The 19,857-nt window shown below is 40.8% G+C and overlaps 5 protein-coding genes across 6 annotated transcripts; 2 read left to right on the plus strand and 3 right to left on the minus strand.

The window, feature by feature from the left end:
- Nucleotides 1–833: 833 nt before the first annotated feature.
- On the minus strand, nucleotides 834–3,512 carry dnajb1b (DnaJ heat shock protein family (Hsp40) member B1b). Its single transcript, XM_077719565.1, has 3 exons — nucleotides 3,083–3,512; nucleotides 1,466–2,055; nucleotides 834–1,383 (listed from the first exon to the last, which is right to left on the minus strand). The coding sequence occupies exons 1-3, from the start codon at nucleotides 3,291–3,293 to the stop codon at nucleotides 1,150–1,152; spliced, it is 1,035 nt and encodes a 344-aa protein (XP_077575691.1). The 5' UTR covers nucleotides 3,294–3,512; the 3' UTR covers nucleotides 834–1,149.
- A 701-nt stretch (nucleotides 3,513–4,213) lies between these two features.
- Nucleotides 4,214–9,855, plus strand: tecrb (trans-2,3-enoyl-CoA reductase b). Of its 2 annotated transcripts, XM_077719764.1 has the most exons (12): nucleotides 4,214–4,323; nucleotides 6,212–6,262; nucleotides 7,201–7,252; nucleotides 7,325–7,369; nucleotides 7,585–7,688; nucleotides 7,892–8,007; nucleotides 8,317–8,422; nucleotides 8,510–8,582; nucleotides 8,665–8,708; nucleotides 8,780–8,837; nucleotides 9,109–9,197; nucleotides 9,296–9,855. In XM_077719764.1, the coding sequence occupies exons 1-12, from the start codon at nucleotides 4,309–4,311 to the stop codon at nucleotides 9,467–9,469; spliced, it is 927 nt and encodes a 308-aa protein (XP_077575890.1). In that variant the 5' UTR covers nucleotides 4,214–4,308; the 3' UTR covers nucleotides 9,470–9,855. The 2 variants fall into 2 exon arrangements, with proteins under 2 accessions (XP_077575890.1, XP_077575889.1); XM_077719763.1 differs by lacking the exon at nucleotides 4,214–4,323 and having other exon boundaries at nucleotides 5,968–6,262.
- A 120-nt stretch (nucleotides 9,856–9,975) lies between these two features.
- Nucleotides 9,976–11,945, plus strand: snrpb2 (small nuclear ribonucleoprotein polypeptide B2). The gene is made up of 7 exons (XM_077719766.1): nucleotides 9,976–10,109; nucleotides 10,666–10,738; nucleotides 10,831–11,003; nucleotides 11,069–11,200; nucleotides 11,389–11,424; nucleotides 11,514–11,602; nucleotides 11,665–11,945. Exons 2-7 carry the CDS (start codon nucleotides 10,675–10,677, stop codon nucleotides 11,822–11,824), a joined length of 654 nt encoding a protein of 217 aa, XP_077575892.1. The 5' UTR covers nucleotides 9,976–10,109; nucleotides 10,666–10,674; the 3' UTR covers nucleotides 11,825–11,945.
- Nucleotides 11,946–12,355: 410 nt separating this feature from the next.
- On the minus strand, nucleotides 12,356–13,697 carry ndufb7 (NADH:ubiquinone oxidoreductase subunit B7). Its single transcript, XM_077719767.1, has 3 exons — nucleotides 13,445–13,697; nucleotides 12,817–12,985; nucleotides 12,356–12,509 (listed from the first exon to the last, which is right to left on the minus strand). The coding sequence occupies exons 1-3, from the start codon at nucleotides 13,554–13,556 to the stop codon at nucleotides 12,422–12,424; spliced, it is 369 nt and encodes a 122-aa protein (XP_077575893.1). The 5' UTR covers nucleotides 13,557–13,697; the 3' UTR covers nucleotides 12,356–12,421.
- A 1,548-nt stretch (nucleotides 13,698–15,245) lies between these two features.
- Nucleotides 15,246–19,490, minus strand: samd1b (sterile alpha motif domain containing 1b). The gene is made up of 7 exons (XM_077719935.1): nucleotides 18,190–19,490; nucleotides 17,077–17,275; nucleotides 16,832–16,950; nucleotides 16,738–16,771; nucleotides 16,547–16,664; nucleotides 16,260–16,374; nucleotides 15,246–16,155 (listed from the first exon to the last, which is right to left on the minus strand). The coding sequence occupies exons 1-7, from the start codon at nucleotides 19,012–19,014 to the stop codon at nucleotides 16,009–16,011; spliced, it is 1,557 nt and encodes a 518-aa protein (XP_077576061.1). The 5' UTR covers nucleotides 19,015–19,490; the 3' UTR covers nucleotides 15,246–16,008.
- Between the last annotated feature and the right edge of the window lie 367 nt (nucleotides 19,491–19,857).

Genomic DNA, 19,857 nt, shown 5'->3' on the forward strand with positions numbered 1-19,857 from the left:
TTCTGTATCATGTTTACTGTTTGGCCCTAAAAAGTGTAATTGATATACGTTTTAAAATGTTAAATGGTTGTAAATTTAGGGACCCATTCTCATTTCATGTTAAAAATAATAAATGCACAAAATACCAGTGTATTGTGTTAAAATGAATAATTTTAAATTGGAAAAACTGCCTCGCCTTTGTGTTTATTAACAGAAAAAAAATTATAGATCTAGTTGGTGTAACACATTCCATCAAAAGCTGATTTATATTACTATAATATTAAAAGACAGTACATATTGTCAATGAAAATTTTACTAATGTGACAACATATGTTGGATTATCCCAATACTGATAAAAAGTTAATATGAACCTATTACAGTTAACAAGGAACACATTTTGTGAATCAAGTGTTGTTTTTAAGTATATAACATGTTAGCCACCTGATGGTGAAGTGGTTCACTCGCCTGACTTTGGCACAAGCAAGAGTGGGATTGACTTCCGCTTGGTGGCGGTGTTATTGTCGGTGCCAATCAATGGTTGTCTTTGTTTGTCCTGTTTTTTTGATTTAGTTGTTGCTATTGTCGTTTTGTTTGTTCTGCCTTGTGTCGGTCGGCCTTGAGGGGCTGGCTTTGTTTAGTCTTGCACCCACTCTTCCGACACTCCGCCTTTCCCTTAAGTTAGCCTTGGGTGGTTTTAGATTTCTGTCACAAACCCTTTTTTGTTAATGAATTCCTTAGTGTGTTTGCATGATTTTAAGTTGAATAATTATGTTAACATGCTTCCCCATGCTCACATTTGACTCAAATAAAGCATCTTGCAATTCTCACCTAGTCCAAAAAGATCAACAAAACCATTTTAGACCATCAAATCCCATTTTTATTCCCATTTAACAATGCCTTACAACAATTCTCTTTATACACAAACATACCTGCAAAATATAATCTTCATAAAACTTTCAACACCAAACAATATTGGCTATATTTACAATCTAGCCTGTAATATCATACAGATTCCAATGTAGCAGTTACAATATGGGTGAGTGGGCATTAAATCCCATTTTTATGGTGACAACATTAAACAACATTGTCTCCCATTGTGTTTATAAACTAAAAATACAATAAAATTGGCAGCTTAAAGGTGGTTTAGGGCTTAAGTCCATTCTGGCCCGTTTACGACTGAGGCAAAACTGAGGCGATGGTGTTCCGAGCGCTTTGACTGAGCCGCTCGGGGAATTTGACCTCATATTCCACGATCAAGTCGCCTCGGCGGTCAGGACGCTTGGGATAAGGCAGGCCCTCTCCGCTGATGCGCCTTTGCATCCCGGGCTGAACGACATCTGTTGTTGTCACAGTTACGACTCGGCCTTCAAGTGTAGGTGCATTGACTGTAGAGCCACATAAGGCCTGACGACAGAAGAAAAACATGTTAAGACAAATCAAGAATACACTTTTGTCATGTTGGGATTTCAGTATAAACTTAACTTACATCTCGAAGGGAGATCTTGGCAGTGTAAACGATATCAGAGTTGTCACGTTTGAATACAGCATGCGGTTTGTCCTTTAACACGAACACCACATCAGCTGGAATGTTTGTCGGGGTTTCGTCGCCTTCTTTGGGAAAGGTGATTTTAGTGCCTTCTTTCCATCCTTTCTTGATCTGCACCTCTAAGATTTTTTCCTCTCTTCGGAGCGATCGCCCATCGGGATTGAGCCTTTTGCGAGAAATCTTCATTTTCTTTGTGCAACCCGTTAGGACTTCTTCTAAGGTCACCCGAAGATCATGGACTACAGGAGGGTCTTGTTGTTTCTTCACAACGCTACCCTGACCACCAAAGCCTCCCATACCAGAGCTGAAGGAACGAGGGAAGCCACCACCACCCATTCCGAAACGGGCAAAAGCATCATCAGTGTCCATATCCTCATCCATGCCACCGTTCCGGCCACCAAAGAATTGCTCAAAAGGATTTCGACCACCAAAGAAGTCGGAGAAAATGACATGCGGGTCGCCTTGGAAGGTGTAGCTGAAATTGCCAGGCCCTCCACCGCCGCCACCAGTTGGTCCGCCTCCTTTTAGACCTGAATGAAAGAAACAAAAAAAAGTTTAATGCAGAACTCTTTACTCCAAAAATGGGACAACTTAATTTTGGCTGTTTGAATGTCTTCAGACTTTGAAATGCACTTTAAAAGCCATTAGGGACAAACAGATTTTGTAGAGGTAAGGCTGACAAACTAAATATGGGTTGGAATTCCATACATAGGGTCAATGGTTCAGTGTCAATAAATCATTGGTTTGACAATGCAAGTGAGGGCCTCATATCTTTGGTTATCGTCAATATGATAAACTTTGGGAGTGCTTTACATCTTATCTTACACAAACTGAAAGTGTTGAGTGGAAAATGATAGTGTCTTTTTGGGAAACAATAATGTATCAGTTTAAGCCTTTAAAACAAGGCATCAAATCAATAGTATTGCCAATGTATATTCAAATTAAGATTATGCTGTGATTGAGTCAGCCACGAGTATAAAGTTTAAAGGTCAGTAGCTTGACAGTTAGGTCATTTGGGATGAATGCTTCCTGGCATGAGCACATGGCAACAGTGAGAGGGACAAATATAATAAATCATTCATAAAAAAGTAGGAGTAAATAAAGTTATTGTTAAGTAACTACCATCAAACTAATTTTTTGTTGCATTTGTTTAAGAGAAATAATACGAAGTTTTACAATGAAGAAAACTAATAGCTATTCCATAGGAAACTTGCTCCACGTGATACCCGTTGCCATGGTAACATAACATGGCTTAGCGTTTCTTCAATCATACCTAAATTTATAGGACCTAAACTATAATTGTTTTAGAATTAACGCATATTTATTTCACTATTGAAAACTATGGCAAATTAACCTGAAACTTTAATAACATTACACGAATCCATAGATTTACATACTATGAACTATAAATAAATAAAAACAGAATTCCTGCTTAAGGAGATAGGCATTTATGTCCAGGCCAGAAACTAGTTTGACAACCCAACCTGATCAGAATGTGGCTGACAACACATAAAATTCCAGAATTTGAAATCCGACGCAAAGTTTAAATGATCTTACCTTCTTCTCCAAATCTGTCGTAAATATCTTTTTTCTTTGGATCACTCAAGACATCGTAAGCTTCGGCAATTTCCTTAAATTTATCCTCAGCTCCTGGTGACTTATTCTTGTCCGGGTGGTAGCGAAGAGCTTGCTTACGATAAGCTTTCTTTATGTCGTCCTCAGAAGCATCTTTCTTAATACCCAAAATGTCGTAGTAGTCTTTCCCCATCCTGTCGCACGACTGGCTGACAGTTTGATGCAAACTGTAGGAAAAGTCGATCGTCGGTCAGTCGATCGGTTTGGTCAGAGGTCCCGATTTAAGTCTGCGACACGCCCGTTTACTGTCAATTTAAGCCGTTCGGAAACTTCCAGAGATTTCCATAACAAGCCAGTACAATCTATCCTACACTGTAGCGAGTATATGGCGACTGGTTTAAACCACGCCCCCCTAATAAACGTCACTCAATGATGCCTTCATGTCCAGTCAGAAATATCCTGGTACTGTATTGCGCAATGCACCCTGTTTAGTCTCTCCATAAAAGAAACTATTTTTAAAGTATAGCCTATTCTTATTGGCCTGCCAACATAGCATTAGGATTCAAATAAATTAAAATAAAACAAACTACGCAGTGCTAGACGAGTTGAACATTTGCCAAGTTGGACATTTGCTTTGGGCGTGTCCCAGATTTTTGCAAATTGGTGAGGAATGTCAAAGGTTGTTGCTCAAGTTATGAAGCAAGAAGGCAGGACCATTTCCATCGGATTCTCAGTCTATTTCTATGGAAGTAGAGATTATATCAAACTAAAGTCCAACACTACATGATCACACTTCAAGGGCAAAAGCTCGTAAGAATGACATTCATTTTAAAGACAAATAACGCCATATCATATATCTAAAAAAAGATCATAAATAAATATAAAGAATACATTTAAAAATATAATCTGTCATATCTTTGCCAAATAGCAAATCATTGCCAAATTCTGCCACAAAGTGATGAAATAAATGTAAATAGAACATGCGGCGTTTAAATTTGAAGCACACACCCACACAACAACCTCTCAATTAGCTAAATTCCCATTTGCTATGAAGTAGACGCTGTGGTGCGTTATTACTACTAACGCTAACGCTAATTGGCTGATGGATCAAGTTTAGCCCGCCTACTAAAACGCGCACTTAGCGCCCGGTTCTCTGATTGGAGGTTGCTCTGTCGGTCATTTTGGATACCAAGGAAGAGACTGACAAGATGAAGCACTACGAGGTGAGTATATTGACAATGAAACACTTGACCGGCCACAGATCGTGCATAGTTTTAATCTGTTTAACACTAACTTCTTGTGGGAACCTTCACGACTAATATTATTATCATCTGTGATGACTCGAATTAGCAGAATTAGGGTACACGCCAAATTATACCGCCTGGATTCAGTGACCGAGTCTTTGTGGATTAATGAAGGCAGGCATCAGCTTGCTTATTGTTGAATATAAACCTCCAACTAACAAGTGAGTCGTAGTTTGAGGGTTACCATTTAGCTTTTTTTTTATTTGACGACACAATCAAATCACACGAATTCTGAAGACATGCATTATCATAGCACAGAAAGTGCTTGATGAGCGCCATCTCTGGCAGGAATGACTCATGGCGTTCCTTATGTTATTACTAAATAATCCAGTTGATAAGAAGATCCTGCATCAAATGCCCCTCTGGCTCATGCACAGAAGAGTTCTCTTGGAATTGAGACCACAAACATGACACAAGCAAAAACAATCAAAGTGCAAAATTTGAATCAAATAAAGTTTCTTAGAATTGGAGCCCAAAAGGAATGAACCCAACCTGACATACTGTCAACAGATGTGTGTCAACCTCAGGTGGGAATGTCACAACATTGAAATGAATGCAGAACATGTAGTAAACTCGGTGAATAAACAAGAGTGCCATTTACAAATATCAGAAAGCTTGCACAGACCAGAATTTCCAGATAAATATTGCTGTACATTTTAGATGCATTTTTCAGTAGTCACTCCATTATTCTTCATCATTCTAAAACTACCATACCAAACAGAATGAATTGTAATTCCTCATAGTATAGTGATAGTAATAGTTTGATGGTTGACAGGTTTATATCCAAAATTATAAATAACTGATCTGTTGCGAGTTTTAATTATTTGTCTTTTAATGAGATATGGAAACTGTATTCACAACTGTTGATCATTAGACTGTGAAGAGCCACAGGTGGGGTCCACCAAGGGGAATGCCCTAACTTAACACTTGGCTAAGAAAATCGTTGGTATTATCACCCTTCTTGGGTGGCAGGAAAGGCCATCCCTGAGTGTGTGACTGAAAGAGGGTCCGAGGCCGCCATTCCACCAACAGTCTGTTGAAGAAGTCAGGTGTTTTTTAGACAAATGGCAGTGCCAATCTAATGACATCATCACATTGACATGGAGTGGGTTTGCTGGCAAGGGGGTTATGCAGAGCTAGCAGTAGATTTTATATTTAGCTGCAGGGAGAGGAAGATCTGCAGTCAAACGGTGTTGGTTGTCATAGCACCTCACTCCCTTCTGACCAGTTAGCCACTGGCTAGATCGAATAGTGTTATTAGAGTATTTTGATGGAAGAGTTGGAAGTGCTGTTGAACAGCGTATAATCCAATCAACTCCATAATCAAGTTCCTCCTTGAGAACTTACCCACGACAAGATGTTTACACATTCTGAATGCGCAACTATGCACACCCATGTGTCCACTCTCCAGGGGTCGGCTGGTAGTTAAAATAAGCCGTTGGCCAGAAGTGAAGGAATGAGACAGGGGCAGCCAGCAAGGGAGGGACTGGGTGTTTGGATGAGGTAGAGGAGGAAGAGGGAGTGGCTTCCAAGGCACCGAGCATGGGGGAGACAGATTTATTTCCACAGCTGAGTGTAGTAACTCTGCTCTCAGGTTCAGAGTGGTCCTGGGTTTGGCACTTGGGTAGTGGGGTGGTCACAATAAAGTGAGTCCAGAAGGTGGACCGTTGACATGGATGCCCTCGCACTTGAGGCCACCATTGGTAAAAGTCCGGCTAACGGGGCAGCGGCTGCACCGCTATTGGCCCCGGCGCCGGTTAAACGCAAACCTGCTAAAAAAGCTAAAAAGGCTGTTGTTTTCTTTGAGGTGGAGATACTTGATGCCAAGACCAAGGACAAGCTCTGCTTCTTGGATAAGGTGAGTGACAACATCTTTGGCTATTTTCAATCACACTTGCTCATATGACACACTTTGCATGTATAATTGTTTGCATGGTCTATGCTTGTAAATGTTTTTTTTACACAAATGGTGGTCATGTGTTGTAAAAATATCCCACTATGTCAGTGAGTGTCAACCCTTTTCTAGAACACACAGTGAACCTGCCCCACCGTCGTCAGGGAGTGTGCAACTGTAAACCCACACTTTCACATGTGACCCAACTCTGCCTGCTTGGAGTTCTGGCCACATGGTGATCATATCCGCAATGTTGAGAGATACACAGGAGCCCCCCTTGGCGTAACCCAAATTTGGAGAGAGTATGTTTAATGTGGCCTAACTGGTGTAAACATGATCTGCTGATGAATATATTGCATTTGGAAAGTGACAGCAGAATACTTCACCCAGTGGAAATGTACTTTTGATTTCTGTTGTGAAGTTAAAACAATAATTCATCAATTGGGAATTTGGATGTGATGGGTGGAACGTTGAAAGCTTGGTTAAATAACAATAACTCAGGAATACTTTAGAAAACAGATGTTAGTAAATATAGTTTGTTTCCAGATCCGAAATTACAACTTAAAACTCTTTTATCTAGAACAAAGCCATTTATGAACTCCACCCAGAAAATCTGTTGGTCCTGATTTCATCTTTGATGGACTGATGCAAAGTGAACAAGTGTTCTGTGTGTGGTCTGACAAGTCCAAGTTGGCTGGCTGTATCAGCATGTCGCGATGCCGTTGTGTTTTGGCTGTGGTTAGAAAATCCTTGAAACCCGAATACCAGCTGTTGGATTGCTCACTTTCACGGGGTGTGTTTCGGTACAGCGAGAGCTAAATTTACCGCTAATAACCGTTGTGAATGGAAAACTGTGTTGTTGTATGCTTGTATCAATTCATTTGTCATGGTGTTATTTGTAGGTGGAACCAAATGCAACCATTGGGGAGATCAAGTCTATGTTCCACAAGAGTCGTGAGTGTTCTTGCTATTGCTTCATACATCTTCATTAAGAAAATGCAAATATTTAGACTGTCTGTGTTTCAGATCCTCAGTGGTACCCAGCCAGACAGTCCATTCGGCTTGATGCCAGTAAGTCATTTGTCGTTTCTTTAAAATAATCCTATTATCAATGAAGTGGGTGAGAATCCACAACACATAGTTTGTTTACTGTTTTTATTTTTTTATTTTCAACAGCAAAGTCATACTTCCAATACATTTCAATTTAGTGAACCTTTTGGGTTTTTCCTCAAGGCTCCCCGTTGATACAGTACACATTCTTTGCTAAGAAAATGTGTGTGTTTCAGAGGGAAAATCTCTAAAGGATGAAGATGTTCTGCAACAGCTTCCAGTGGGAACCACGGCAACCTTTTACTTCCGAGACTTGGGTGCTCAAATTAGTTGGGTCACGGTAAGTACGGATCTTGCCTCACATGCTGAAATATACTATGGCAATACTACGGAAATACAATAAAATTGAACAGCTCTGACTAGTGTCTATGTCAATTAATGTTCAATTAGTGTGGAGAGATGATATTGGAGTTTATGTTTTGAATATATGCATTTTTAATTTGGGACTGTGTTCACTGTGATGTGTTTTCTTTTGACTTTTAGGTCTTTCTGACAGAGTACATGGGACCTCTTGTCATTTACCTGATGTTTTACTTCAGGGTCCCCTTCATCTACAATACAAAATATGATTTTACAACCAGTAAACACTGGGTTGTACAGTAAGTATCAATGAAAATATCTCTGAACTCATAAATTGCCAACCCATGTTTATACATCATATTCACAGTGTTAGTTAGAAGAAAGAATTTATACTGAAAACACAGATTTTTATTCCAGTCTATAGCATCCAAAGAGTTCATTTCTCAAGTTGATGCAATTAGCTAACACGTTCCATTAGGTCTATAAATCAAACTTTTAGCCACCTGACATAATACGAATGCAAGGCATTATGTTGCCATGACAATACCCCCATGAGTCTACATCTGTTTTATAATAAGCAGCTAATCCTGAGCTTTTGCCTTTCCCAGTCTGGCCTGCATGTGCCACTCTTTCCACTACGTCAAAAGGCTGTTGGAGACACTGTTTGTCCATCGCTTCTCTCATGGAACCATGCCACTACGCAACATCTTTAAGGTAAGGCTGATCACTCATCTTAATGTGGGCTGTAATTCTGTGGCTAGTCAATTTGAGGAACTTATTAACATTACTACTTCATTTCAGAATTGTACATACTACTGGGGCTTTGCAGCATGGATGGCATATTACATCAATCATCCCTTATATACGCCGCCAAGTGAGTACACATATATTGCTCATTGCTATCTCCCGTGCATTAAAGTCTTGAAACGTCACTGACCATGTTTTGTTTTGTACAGTTTATGGAGAGCAACAGATCAGACTGGCCCTCATCACATTCCTGGTCAGTGTCCTCCCGCCCAATGTATGACATACGAACAACAGATTTCTGATTAGAGATATTGTCTCCCTCAGTTCTGTCAAATCGGGAACTTTTCCATCCACATCGCACTGCGCAACCTTCGTCCACCAGGTACATGGACTTCTTTTGCATAATTTCCTGATGTTGTGAATACCATTTCCCATTCAAATATAGCAATATTAGCTTTCCAAGATAATTCATATCTATCATTAAAAAATATTGTGAAAAATAAACTTTTTGGAGTTTAAAAACTGAAAAAAATCCGGTTAAATACTGATAAAACAGGTATTATTATAAAATTACTGGATAATAAATACTTTTAGAGGTAACTAACTAGGAACATATTTAAAAGCTTTTTTTATGTGACTAATGTTTTATCCAGGCTCCAAGACAAGGAAAATACCTTACCCAACAAAGAATCCATTTACCTGGGTGTTCCTGTTGGTCTCCTGTCCAAACTACACCTATGAGGTTGTGTGTTGTTTTTTTCCACTTCATAAAATGCTAAATGTAACATAACTAGTCAAGGGTCAGCAAGACATATTTTCATGGTCCTTCTCTTGTTGCAGCTGGGCTCTTGGCTAGGTTTCACGCTGATGACTCAGTGTCTGCCAGTGGCCTTCTTCACCTTGGTGGGTTTCATTCAGATGACCGTTTGGGCCAAGGGAAAGCATCGCAGCTATCTGAAAGAATTTCGGGATTATCCTCCACTCCGATCTCCCATTCTGCCCTTCGTCCTGTAGATGACCACATCCAACCAAATCCACTTCAATGGATCGTTGCAACCTTTCTCTATCCAAAACTAAAGAACAACAATTCATATTGTTTTACCTTTTAATTGTACACTGGAACTACACTGATGACAAAAATGCTTAACACAAATGAACTTAAGTGGTGTGACTGCTATTTGAAATGCTTTATTTAACACATCAGTGTTTTCTTTCATGTGCAAACATGACAAAAGCCAACAAAATTAACCTGGTTATTTGAAAGATTTGCATCTTAAGAGATGTTCTGACTTCTATATGGGACTGATATTTGTGTTGATGTTAAGAAATGTATACATTGTTGTTCACATCCATTCATCTGAATAAGTAATTTATTAATAAAAACATAGGGTTGAAATAAATGGGCTACATTTACTCATTGCTGTATTTAATACAGTCGTTTTGTGATTTTGTAATTATTGTAGTCTAATATATTTTAAAAGCCTCATCGCACCAGATGGTATAAAATTCTGCGTGCACGTATGGAGCGCGCATTTAATCGTCTGCCATTATAAGTTGTAGTTCACCTCCTTGCCTGTCGGCGGCAGTGCAGAATAAAGTGAATAATAAAGCGAACTACGTCCTGTTTGGCAGCGTGTGTGAGACCGGGAAAGAGGTAACATGTTTCATTTTATACACTTCTGCGATCCCAATATTTGTGCACTTTTAAGCAAGTAACCACCGAAGTGGTTTAATAATAAAACACTGTCTTGATTGCTGAGTTTAAACGATCCTTTATAGGAACCCTGTTGTGAAATTCGCTGGCTTCGCTTAGAAGCTAACCGGCTACGCTAGTTCTATGAATGGGGAAATATCACATATTGAAATGGAATAAAACCTCTTCAACATAACCTTTAGGCAAAAAATAAACCTATAATAAAAAAAACCGTAAACGTGGACTGGATTGTATCTGTGCGTTTTAATTGATCGGAACTTTAATGTGTTTAACTATCTTGGGAGCTTCCACCGTTGTACTCCAAATACTACTAAGTATTTTTTTTTTTTGTGAGAAACCAAACATGACTGCTGTTTTAAGGTTCTAATGTCTTTTTTAAATCTTTAAATGCACGTTGTCATCGTTTTGATCAAAATGCCTGCATGGACTTGACCATTGAAATAAAGATCTACCCGTTTATTAATGTATACTTCGTGTTTATGTCTCACAATTTAAGGACTCTACTATGGATATCCGGCCCAACCACACCATCTACATCAACAATATCAATGACAGAGTCAAGAAAGAAGGTAGTATACATCTAATCTATTAGCAAGTCAATGGACGACCACTTTGACAGATGTTGATTTTATTCATTCATTATTTCTGAAATGTCCTTTAGAGTTGAAGCGCTCCCTATATGCGCTGTTCACGCAGTTTGGTCAGATTGTGGAGATCGTGGCCATGAAGACCATGAAGATGAGGGGTCAAGCCTTTGTGGTGTTCAAGGAACTGGCCGCTGCCACAAATGCCCTGCGCCAGCTGCAGGGATTCCCCTTCTACAACAAACCCATGGTATGATCCGCCACCCAAGTATTTTCCGAAGCAATTTGATCCACACGCTTGCTTCTTCCTTGCAGAGGATACAGTACGCCAAGACAGACTCTGAAGTCATTACAAAGGTCAAAGGGGCGCACGGCGACCGAGACAAGAAGAAAGAAAAGAAGAAGAAACCTCAAGAGGCTGCCGCTCTCGCCAAGAAAGCAGCAATGGTCAGATATTTCTTGTTAAGCTACTTCGGTATTGTTAAATATTCCTTGTTTAAAAGTAGTAGTAGTGCTTGAATTTGGCTAAGAGGTGTACAAACCCTGTAAAAGTTTTGATAATCATTTTAGGGGGGGAAATAGAAAATATTTTGTGTATTTTTAAAAATATTGTTGCTTTTTGTTTTTGTGTTCAGGTGCCTTCAATGCCGATCCACATTCCAACGCTACAGGTACGTTAGCTTTTTTGTTGTCGTTTTTTTTTTTTTTTTTTGTCTCAATAGTCAAATGTTTACTTTGGATGCATTTTCTGACCTGACAGATTCCTGATAACCCACCAAACTACATCCTATTCCTGAGCAACCTGCCCGAGGAAACCAACGAGATGATGCTGTCGATGCTCTTCAATCAGTAAGTCGGATTTGCGGGTGTGTGCCAATGACAGTGCGTGACGTCAATTGGTTTTATGTTAGGTTCCCGGGCTTCAAGGAGGTGCGTCTGGTTCCTGGGAAGCACGACATCGCCTTTGTGGAGTTTGAGGGAGAAATGCAAGCAAGTGTAGCCAAGGATGCTCTGCAAGGCTTCAGGATCACTGCCACTTGTGCTATGAAGATTAGCTTTGCCAAGAAATAGGACAACCTTTGAAAGACATTTTGCAACTTTTCTTATTTTCTTTTTTTGTCTACTCGCCGCAGAACTATCAATTGGTGTTCTTGTTTTATAAATTAACTAAATAAAACTAGTTTTTACACTATTCATCAAATTGCATGAAAAAAATAGGCATGCATTAAGGCTTGACATCAAATAACTAAAAATAATTTATTTGGAATTACAACAGCACAGTTTCTGATTTTGCAACAAAAATAGTCTTACACCCAATTTGATATGCAACTAATACGTTTATGGTCTTGCCATCAAACAGTGGAAAGGAAAATTTGGTAAGTAGTACATTGTCATGAAATGATCTCTTTTACTCAATTACTGCAATACTTGGCTCTAAGTTGTTTTGCAACCTCTTGAAAAACTGCTTAAACTTTAAAAATTCTCACAATCAGCAACTAAGACCGTTAAAAATGCATTTATATCATGCAAAGCTAACTTGCGCTTTGGCAATGTAACATTTTAAATATTTGTCATTATGTCAAAAAATGAACACAAAGATCATATGTTAAGCAGCACTGTTTAATGCAAACAGTGTAGTTATATACATAAGGGGCTGGGTGGATTTAATTATGCAGCTTCAACCTGGGCTTCAATTCTCTTCTTCCTCAGTTGCAGTCTCCGTTCCCTCTCGTACTCCTTCATCCGCATGACATAGCTGAAGACACACAAAAAAACTCCCATGAGACACCTAGAAGGCACTTTTGCAAACGGCCATTGATCAATAGTACATCCTAGCAACCATTGTTGTGTATTGTCAAGCTCTTTTCATGCCTCCATTGCCTAATTCGTTCATTTGATGGTTACTGTAAGCCTTACCCGACCTGTCAAAAACCTTAAAGCTTAACAGAAGAATGCAAAAAAGAATGAGGACATTCAAAATGGTGAAGTGATGTGCCTATGGAGTTTCTAAATAGGAAAAGAGGTAAGCCACTTCATCTGGGGGTTGTTGGGGTGTCACTTACTCCAGATGTTCACAGTAGTCCCAGTCATGTCTCTCATGTTTGCAGGCAAGGAAGTTTGGCCAGTTGTCCCTTTTGCACTTCATAAACTTCATAAGATGATGAGCGCAATAGTCCCTCTGCTCCAAAGGCACCTGGGCCAAGTTCATCTGCTCCTGCGTAGCAACCATCTCTGTGGAGGTATGCACTCTGTTAGCATTTTCTTTTTTTATTTTGGAATGACCACACAATTTATGTAATTCTAAAACAGCAAAGCTAATGTTTTAAATAAGCCTTATTTTAATTGTGATACAAAGCTACTCAACCACTGGCAATTAATGCACAGATTTTGCTTCACAAACAAACGGGCCCCTTATATAATAGAGCAGGTTAGATCATTGTTCCAATTGCCAAATTTGCAGTTATTCTCCTTTATTAATTGAGCTCAATATATTAAAAATGTCAGTTTCTAGCAAAGAGTAGTCATTTATTCCATTGCCAAATTAATTGTAATTATAGGACCGGAGCGACTCCAATTAGTAATTGTTAGCTAAATGAGCGATTGCAAGACTCTGCTGTACATTGCAGACATGAAGCGAATTTTAAGTGGTCATCAGATGTATTCATGTCAATACATATTTTACATATTTACCTCGTTCTTTTCTCTCCGGAAAACCAAACTGGGGATCGAACTCAAATTTCCTCGCCGGATCTGGTTCGGTGTCAGTCTCGGTGATGTAGCGTCTGACTAGGTGAGCTCCCATGGTAAAACCTTAACTTTAATTCGTTCGTTTGGATTGTGAGATTGATATTTTCAAAACGTTTCTGCTATTTGGAGTTCGGTCACCTACACATAACCCTTAGCACCACTTCCGGTGTTCCCGGAAATATACTGCTCGAAATTCACAGTACTTCAGAAATTCCTTCCCCTTTAAACAAATTAGAAATGTTCCGCGTTTAAGAAAAGAAATGTACTTGGTTTTTTTTCAATTGTTATTATTCAAATGTAACTTACAGGGCAAGTGGGCACTATTTGTTGAGCAGTAAATGTGTTAAGCATTAGAAGTGGACGTATACTTGCAAATCAGTAAATCCATTAAAGTGTAGCCAATTGGTGGTGTAAATCCCGGTTGGGACACATTTTCACTTAGTTGTTTCTGTGTACTTCTTGTCAAGAGACTCAAATGATTACAGAGAAAAGTGTAGTCACTTGGTTGGCGCAGAGGTTAGTTCACTGGACTCCCGTCTGGGAGACCTGGGTTCGATTCCCGCTGTCGGCACTCATTTTCACTTAGTTGTTTCTGTGTACTTCTTGGAAAGACACTCAAATGATTACAAAGAAATGTGTAGACACTTGGTTGGCGCAGAGGTTAGTTCACAGGTTTCCCGTCTGGGAGACCTGAGTTCGATTCTCGCTGCCGTCGTTTGGCTGAAAATACTTGGAAAGAAGAATTGGTCAATGGAATAAGAAGAAGAGGGAAAAAAAAAGAAAAAACTTTTTAATTTATATTAAACACTTAGTCATACTTTTCAGCAAAAGGTTATATTCCGAACTGCCTTCGGCAGTTCGGAAGACACTTGATGGACCTGTATGTGCGAAAGGCGTTCTCGGGTCGGCCTTCGGCCGACCCTCGACCGCTTGCTTGGTCAGTGAACCGCCGACACCGGGAAGCGAACTCACGTTCTCTCGGTGCAAAGGCGAGTGTGCAACCCACTACACCAACTCGTGCCCCACTTATACATAGGTGTTGAAACGTTTTATCCAAGGAAATGGGGTGAAACACTTAGTCATTTTTTTCACAAAATGCTTCATCCACTACTGAATAGTTATACACTTAAACACTTAGAAATTTTAACTTATTCTTTTAACTGAATAATATTTGGAAAATCTTTGACTGCACTGGGAATTGAACCCAGGACCACAGAGTTAAGAAACTGATGACTTAGCCACTGGGCCACCAACCTGTGAAGGAAAGTGGTAGTACTTTTACTTTTACCTCTTTCACTTACCTGAATAATATGTGGAAAATCTTTGCAGGCACTAGGATTTGAACCCAGGACCACAGAAGCAGGAGACTGATGACTTATCCACTGGACCACCACTCTCCAAGATTAAGCAGTAGAATTTGTTGTTTTGTGTCTTTTCACTCCTAGATCATACCTAGTACTTTATGATACCTTCAAGTGGGAAAAGTTAGGTAAGCAGAGCAAACCAGGATTTGAACTCAAGTCCACAGACATGGGAGGCCAATGACTTATTCACTGGACCACAGGCTGCCAAAAGTAAGTAGTAGTATTTGTTGTTTTGTCTGTTACAAATAATAGTATATTTAGGCTTTTCTTCAACAACAACAAAAACTACATAGTATAGTAACAGAACCACAAGAGGCCACACTTTACCTCAACACTATCATTGTGTCACAAGATAGACACACAAAAGATACACAAGTCAGTTTTCTTTATCCTGTCTTTATTACCAACGGTAGGCAAATAAGTAAGACAACAACTGGTTGGAAAATTAAGATTCATAAAATGATTTTGAACATTTATATGATATGTCAAAGAATCATGAAAACTGTGGCATGAATTGAAAATGTGTTAGTGGACGCCAAAGTGAAAGTAGAAGAAGGCAAACTTAGAAAAAGCAAAGAGGTAGTTATTTAGAGGATAACATTCATGAAATTAACATACATAAATATAGTTGAATGTCAAAATAAACATTATATGCTGTCAACTTGTGGAAGTTGGAATGTTTGGTGTTTGGGTATAAGATCAACTTGTAAAGTTGATTTATTTGAGCATGTGCCAATCTAAAATCCAATTGCTTTGTGTTATTTACAAGTTCTTACCAAAGATATCTGTATATATTTACTATAGTAAAGTTATGTACTTTTTTCAGAGTTGGTGTCTATTTTTAAATGTATTATAGCTTTATCCAATGTTTTGCTTAAGGGGAGTTATGACTACCAAAAAGTGTTTCTTGTCCTAAGCATTCATATTTTGCATTTGAAAGGGTAGGACATTAAGTTTCCTCCAATTCTATACTGATCCATATGTGTGTAGCGAAATGTACTTTATGTGCAATTGATTAGTGGGATTAAAAATGTCCTCCAATTCTGGAATAACCCATAATTGCGTTGCTACATGCATTTGTGGTTGTCATATTCTGTTACATGCATACCTTCTTCAAAAATAGCTGCATTACTTTCCGGTGGTTCATGTGGAGTCGACATCGTCAAAGTGAGTCTTTTGCAAAACCTTCACGTGACGCTCATAGATTTTAAGAGCAGGGCCAAGCCTGATTGACAGGCCAGTCAATACGTCATTACGTTGCATGAGGAGCAGAGACTTTCCATCGATTTCCTATTGAGCAAAGCCATAAACAGTGAGGATTAGGAGAAAATAAAACATCTACAATTGAAAAAACACACCCATGACGCTCTCTAGCGGTGAAAATGACTCATTACCTGTGTTTCAAAGGCTGCGGCCTGCTCAGGAAAACCAGCTATGGTAAAATAAGATACCACATCAGACACTGTCCAGTCCACTGGGCTTCCCTTAACTCCTTCAATCTTTATATACCTAAAAATGACAGGGGGTGTTAAAGTATGCTCGGACTCAGTCACTGAAGACAGTGTAGCGTGCTTTTCTGCACAAGCTGTGAAAGTTTGAGGTCATCCCAATGAAAAATTTCACAATTATTGTCCTACGAAATAGGGTCCAACATTTTGGAACACCATGTAAAAGTACTCACCCTCCATTGTTGACGTCACCATTCATCCCCTGTTCTTCTGGGAGGGCAGTTTCTCTTGGGGAGGCCGTGGGCGTGAGCAGACATGAGGATACGCCTACTTCTGTTTTACATCCAACATCTACCCCAAGAAAAAGGATTTAATCCATACTTCCTTTTTGCAATGCACACACATTTTCGAGGAGAGAACTCACCGATAAAGCCTGACTGATTGTGCTGCCTGTGACTCTGCAAGTAGAGAAATATGTTATATATTTTCAGTTTTGACTTTGCCCTGAAGGGATTTACCTGGAAGTCCATAGGTAGATGATTGGGTGCGGTCGGTCTCTCATCCACGTATGCCGGAATCATCGATGGGGGAGCATCCAAAGGAGGTGAACATCCAGTCTTACTGCTGGGGTTCATAACTGAAAAGGCACATGTAAAAGTAGCCGTTACTAAAGAATTGCCCACTTTTGCAGATCATAATGTTATTAAACAATTTAAACTGATATTCACCCACTACAATATTAGAAGCAATGAAAAATGCACACCTTTGTCAAGACGTAGATGACGACATACACTTTGCTCTTCTGACACTTTCTGGACTCTACGTTCTTCAATGGCTTTCTCAGCTAAGGCTGCTGTGGTTGCCATGGCAATCAGGGACAGTCCTGCTTCTTCTTTAGAACTACGGGGATTGTCCTCTTCTTCGCTGTCCTCTTGCCCATCATCTTCCTCCATTGGCTCACTCTAGTGAGTACAAAGAAAGTTGAGTTTTAAAAGACATGCAAAAGAGCAAAAAGTGCCAAATACATCAAAACTACTGTACGGGAAATGAATTGATGCATGATTCTTTTTGTTTTGTCTTGTGTGAATTACAAATGTTGAATTATATTCACATTTTCATGCAAATGATTAAATCAAACAATACAGTTTTAATTTACCATATTTAGATTTAGTTTTACATTTAGAGTACTATTTCAAATTCAAGATTAGTATTTCGGATCCAGTTTCTGATGGCAAAAATATCAACCCAAGCCTTAGCTATGTATGTAAACATGATGAATGGAGTTTATTTTCAAAGTCATCGTTCAAATTAAATCAGTGTAATTGACTAGATGGGTGCATACGTCACGTGGTGGGAGTGGAGAAAGGAAAGAGGAGAGCGATACAAAGGACCGAATGATGATGATGATGATGACTGTAACTTGGGAGGAAAATATAAGAATGGCGTACAATATATGTGTGGTTAGGCAAAGTGCATCGTGAGTTAGTGTAAATTACGGAAACAGCGTCGTGTCGGTTCAGGTTTGGAAAACGAGCGGAGTTCCCGAGCCCAATGAAACGTCACCACTTGCCCAAGTCGCTCGTGCACGCGCCATGCAGAAACGCGCTCGCAAAATGCGCGCACGTTTTTTAATTTATTATTTCCTTTTCAGGAGCCGCTCCTTTTCCGTAAACCTGCAGCTTTTGTGCTAAAAAAAAGCATAGACTTCCACACACAAACACGCGTCCCCCTATATAAATGTATTTAGTCGAGGAAGTGAAGCGCATGTTATAATAACGTGCACGATGTCGAGCAGCTTTCATGAATTTAACAGCAGACGGCGGTCTGCCGCGCCGGGGTTCGGACGTGTTGCAAATATTAAGTTAGTGTCACCTACCTTGATCGCAGCTTGCAACGTTAGACCGTTGGGGGACACTTGGGTTGTCGTCATCCCCCGTAGGGGGAGACTCAGGTTCCCGCAGCGAGTCTTGCGCAGCCTGCCCTGGCCTGCCACTTCTCGTTCCACCACCACTTGGACTTTGCCCCCCTTCGTCATCTTCTCCTGGTCGCTCAAATAGCCCCAAATCTCCGTGAGCTCAACCGGCTTGACGGGGCCTTTTGCGGCCGAGGGGAGGGGAGCGACGGTGGTCGTCCCCAGGAGGTGCTTTTTGGCCAGGCTGCGGACAAGAGCTTGTCCCCGTCCCAGTCGCTCGCCCAGGTCCGAGGGCCACCCGGCAAGTTCCGACGGCTGGGCGAGTGCGTGCCTGGAACTTTTGTTGCGGGTGTCATCCTCTGCGACCGGCTTCTCTCGGTTGAGAGATCCGGACGATGCACTCGCGACGCCCTCCCCGGGAGAGGCGTGATGCTTGGCGGCGACAGCCGTCTGCAACTGAGACGGGCTGGGCTCAGAGTCGTCCTCCTGGTCGGTGAAGCCGTCGCCGTCACCGTCGCCGTTGTTGTGCAGGACGTCTTCGCTCTTCTTTCGGCTTTTCCTCTGAACCTTAGCTGCGTTCCGATAAGAGATGGAGCCCTTGTAGCTAACTTTGAGCACAGTCTGCGCTTCAATCAGTTTTTCCAGTTCTAGTCTGGTTCGGTCTGGGTCTGACCCATGTCGCCTCCGGACCATTCGACATATCCGCTCCAGATCCGGACGCGCTTTCCGTGAGCGAAGAGAGTCGATTGTTTCCAGGATCCATTCTCCGTACTTGTTGGGTCCAGACATGTTTCTCGTTGGGGTTCGGCCCAAGAAAACGTGGGGGTGGTGGTGCGGGTGCGGGTTTTGTTGTTTTTTTCCAAGTGGCGCTGCTGTGTCAAAGCGGCGTGCGACTGCCCGGCTGGACGGGCGCTACGGAAGCCCGTTCGGTGTCCACAAATGTGCGCTTAAGGTGGAGCGCGACTGCATTTAAGGTTGAATTGTCTTGCGTTTGGCGCATCACAGCCGCGTCCTTTGTTCATCGCGTCATCGCGTTCGGTCCACGGTAGATGCACAAAGGCTGACGCACGCTACGCGCGGCTGGCTGCGTTTGCGCCGCGTGGTGGTAGCCGTCGATGGGCGGTTGAGCGCTACGCTGGGGAAGGTTGTGCTGCTGCTGCTGGTGGTGGTGGTGGAGCAGTCACGTCTATAAAAAAGGAAGAAATAAATATAAATCAAAACAATGAAAGAGTATCTCTGTTTTACTCGTATTCAAAAGTATTTAAAATATACACAATCATAGGCAGCAATTGACGATGAGAGACGTCCAGTCCATGTCGACTGGGCGGGGCTAGCAGTCTTGCTTATTACCGTCAATGGCATTCAAGCTTGGTGATTCACTGCCATTCCTCCCATGTCCAGTAGTTTGGGCGTCTAACCCTGTCAAAGGTGGATTGAGAAAGGTAGCTAGTTTAGTCATTTAAGACTTTTCATTGATGACATTGGACATGTTGGCATCGCAGTTCTAGGGTCGAGGGCTCAATCCCAGGTCCTCACTGTGTGGAAATTGCATGTGAGCTTTAGTAAACAATTTTACATTGCAGCAAATACTGGATTTCTGCTTTCAAATTACACCAAAAAGAGAGTAATTAG

The sequence above is a fragment of the Stigmatopora nigra genome, chromosome 6 (assembly GCF_051989575.1).
Source record: "Stigmatopora nigra isolate UIUO_SnigA chromosome 6, RoL_Snig_1.1, whole genome shotgun sequence".
Classification (NCBI taxonomy): Eukaryota; Metazoa; Chordata; class Actinopteri; order Syngnathiformes; family Syngnathidae; genus Stigmatopora; species Stigmatopora nigra.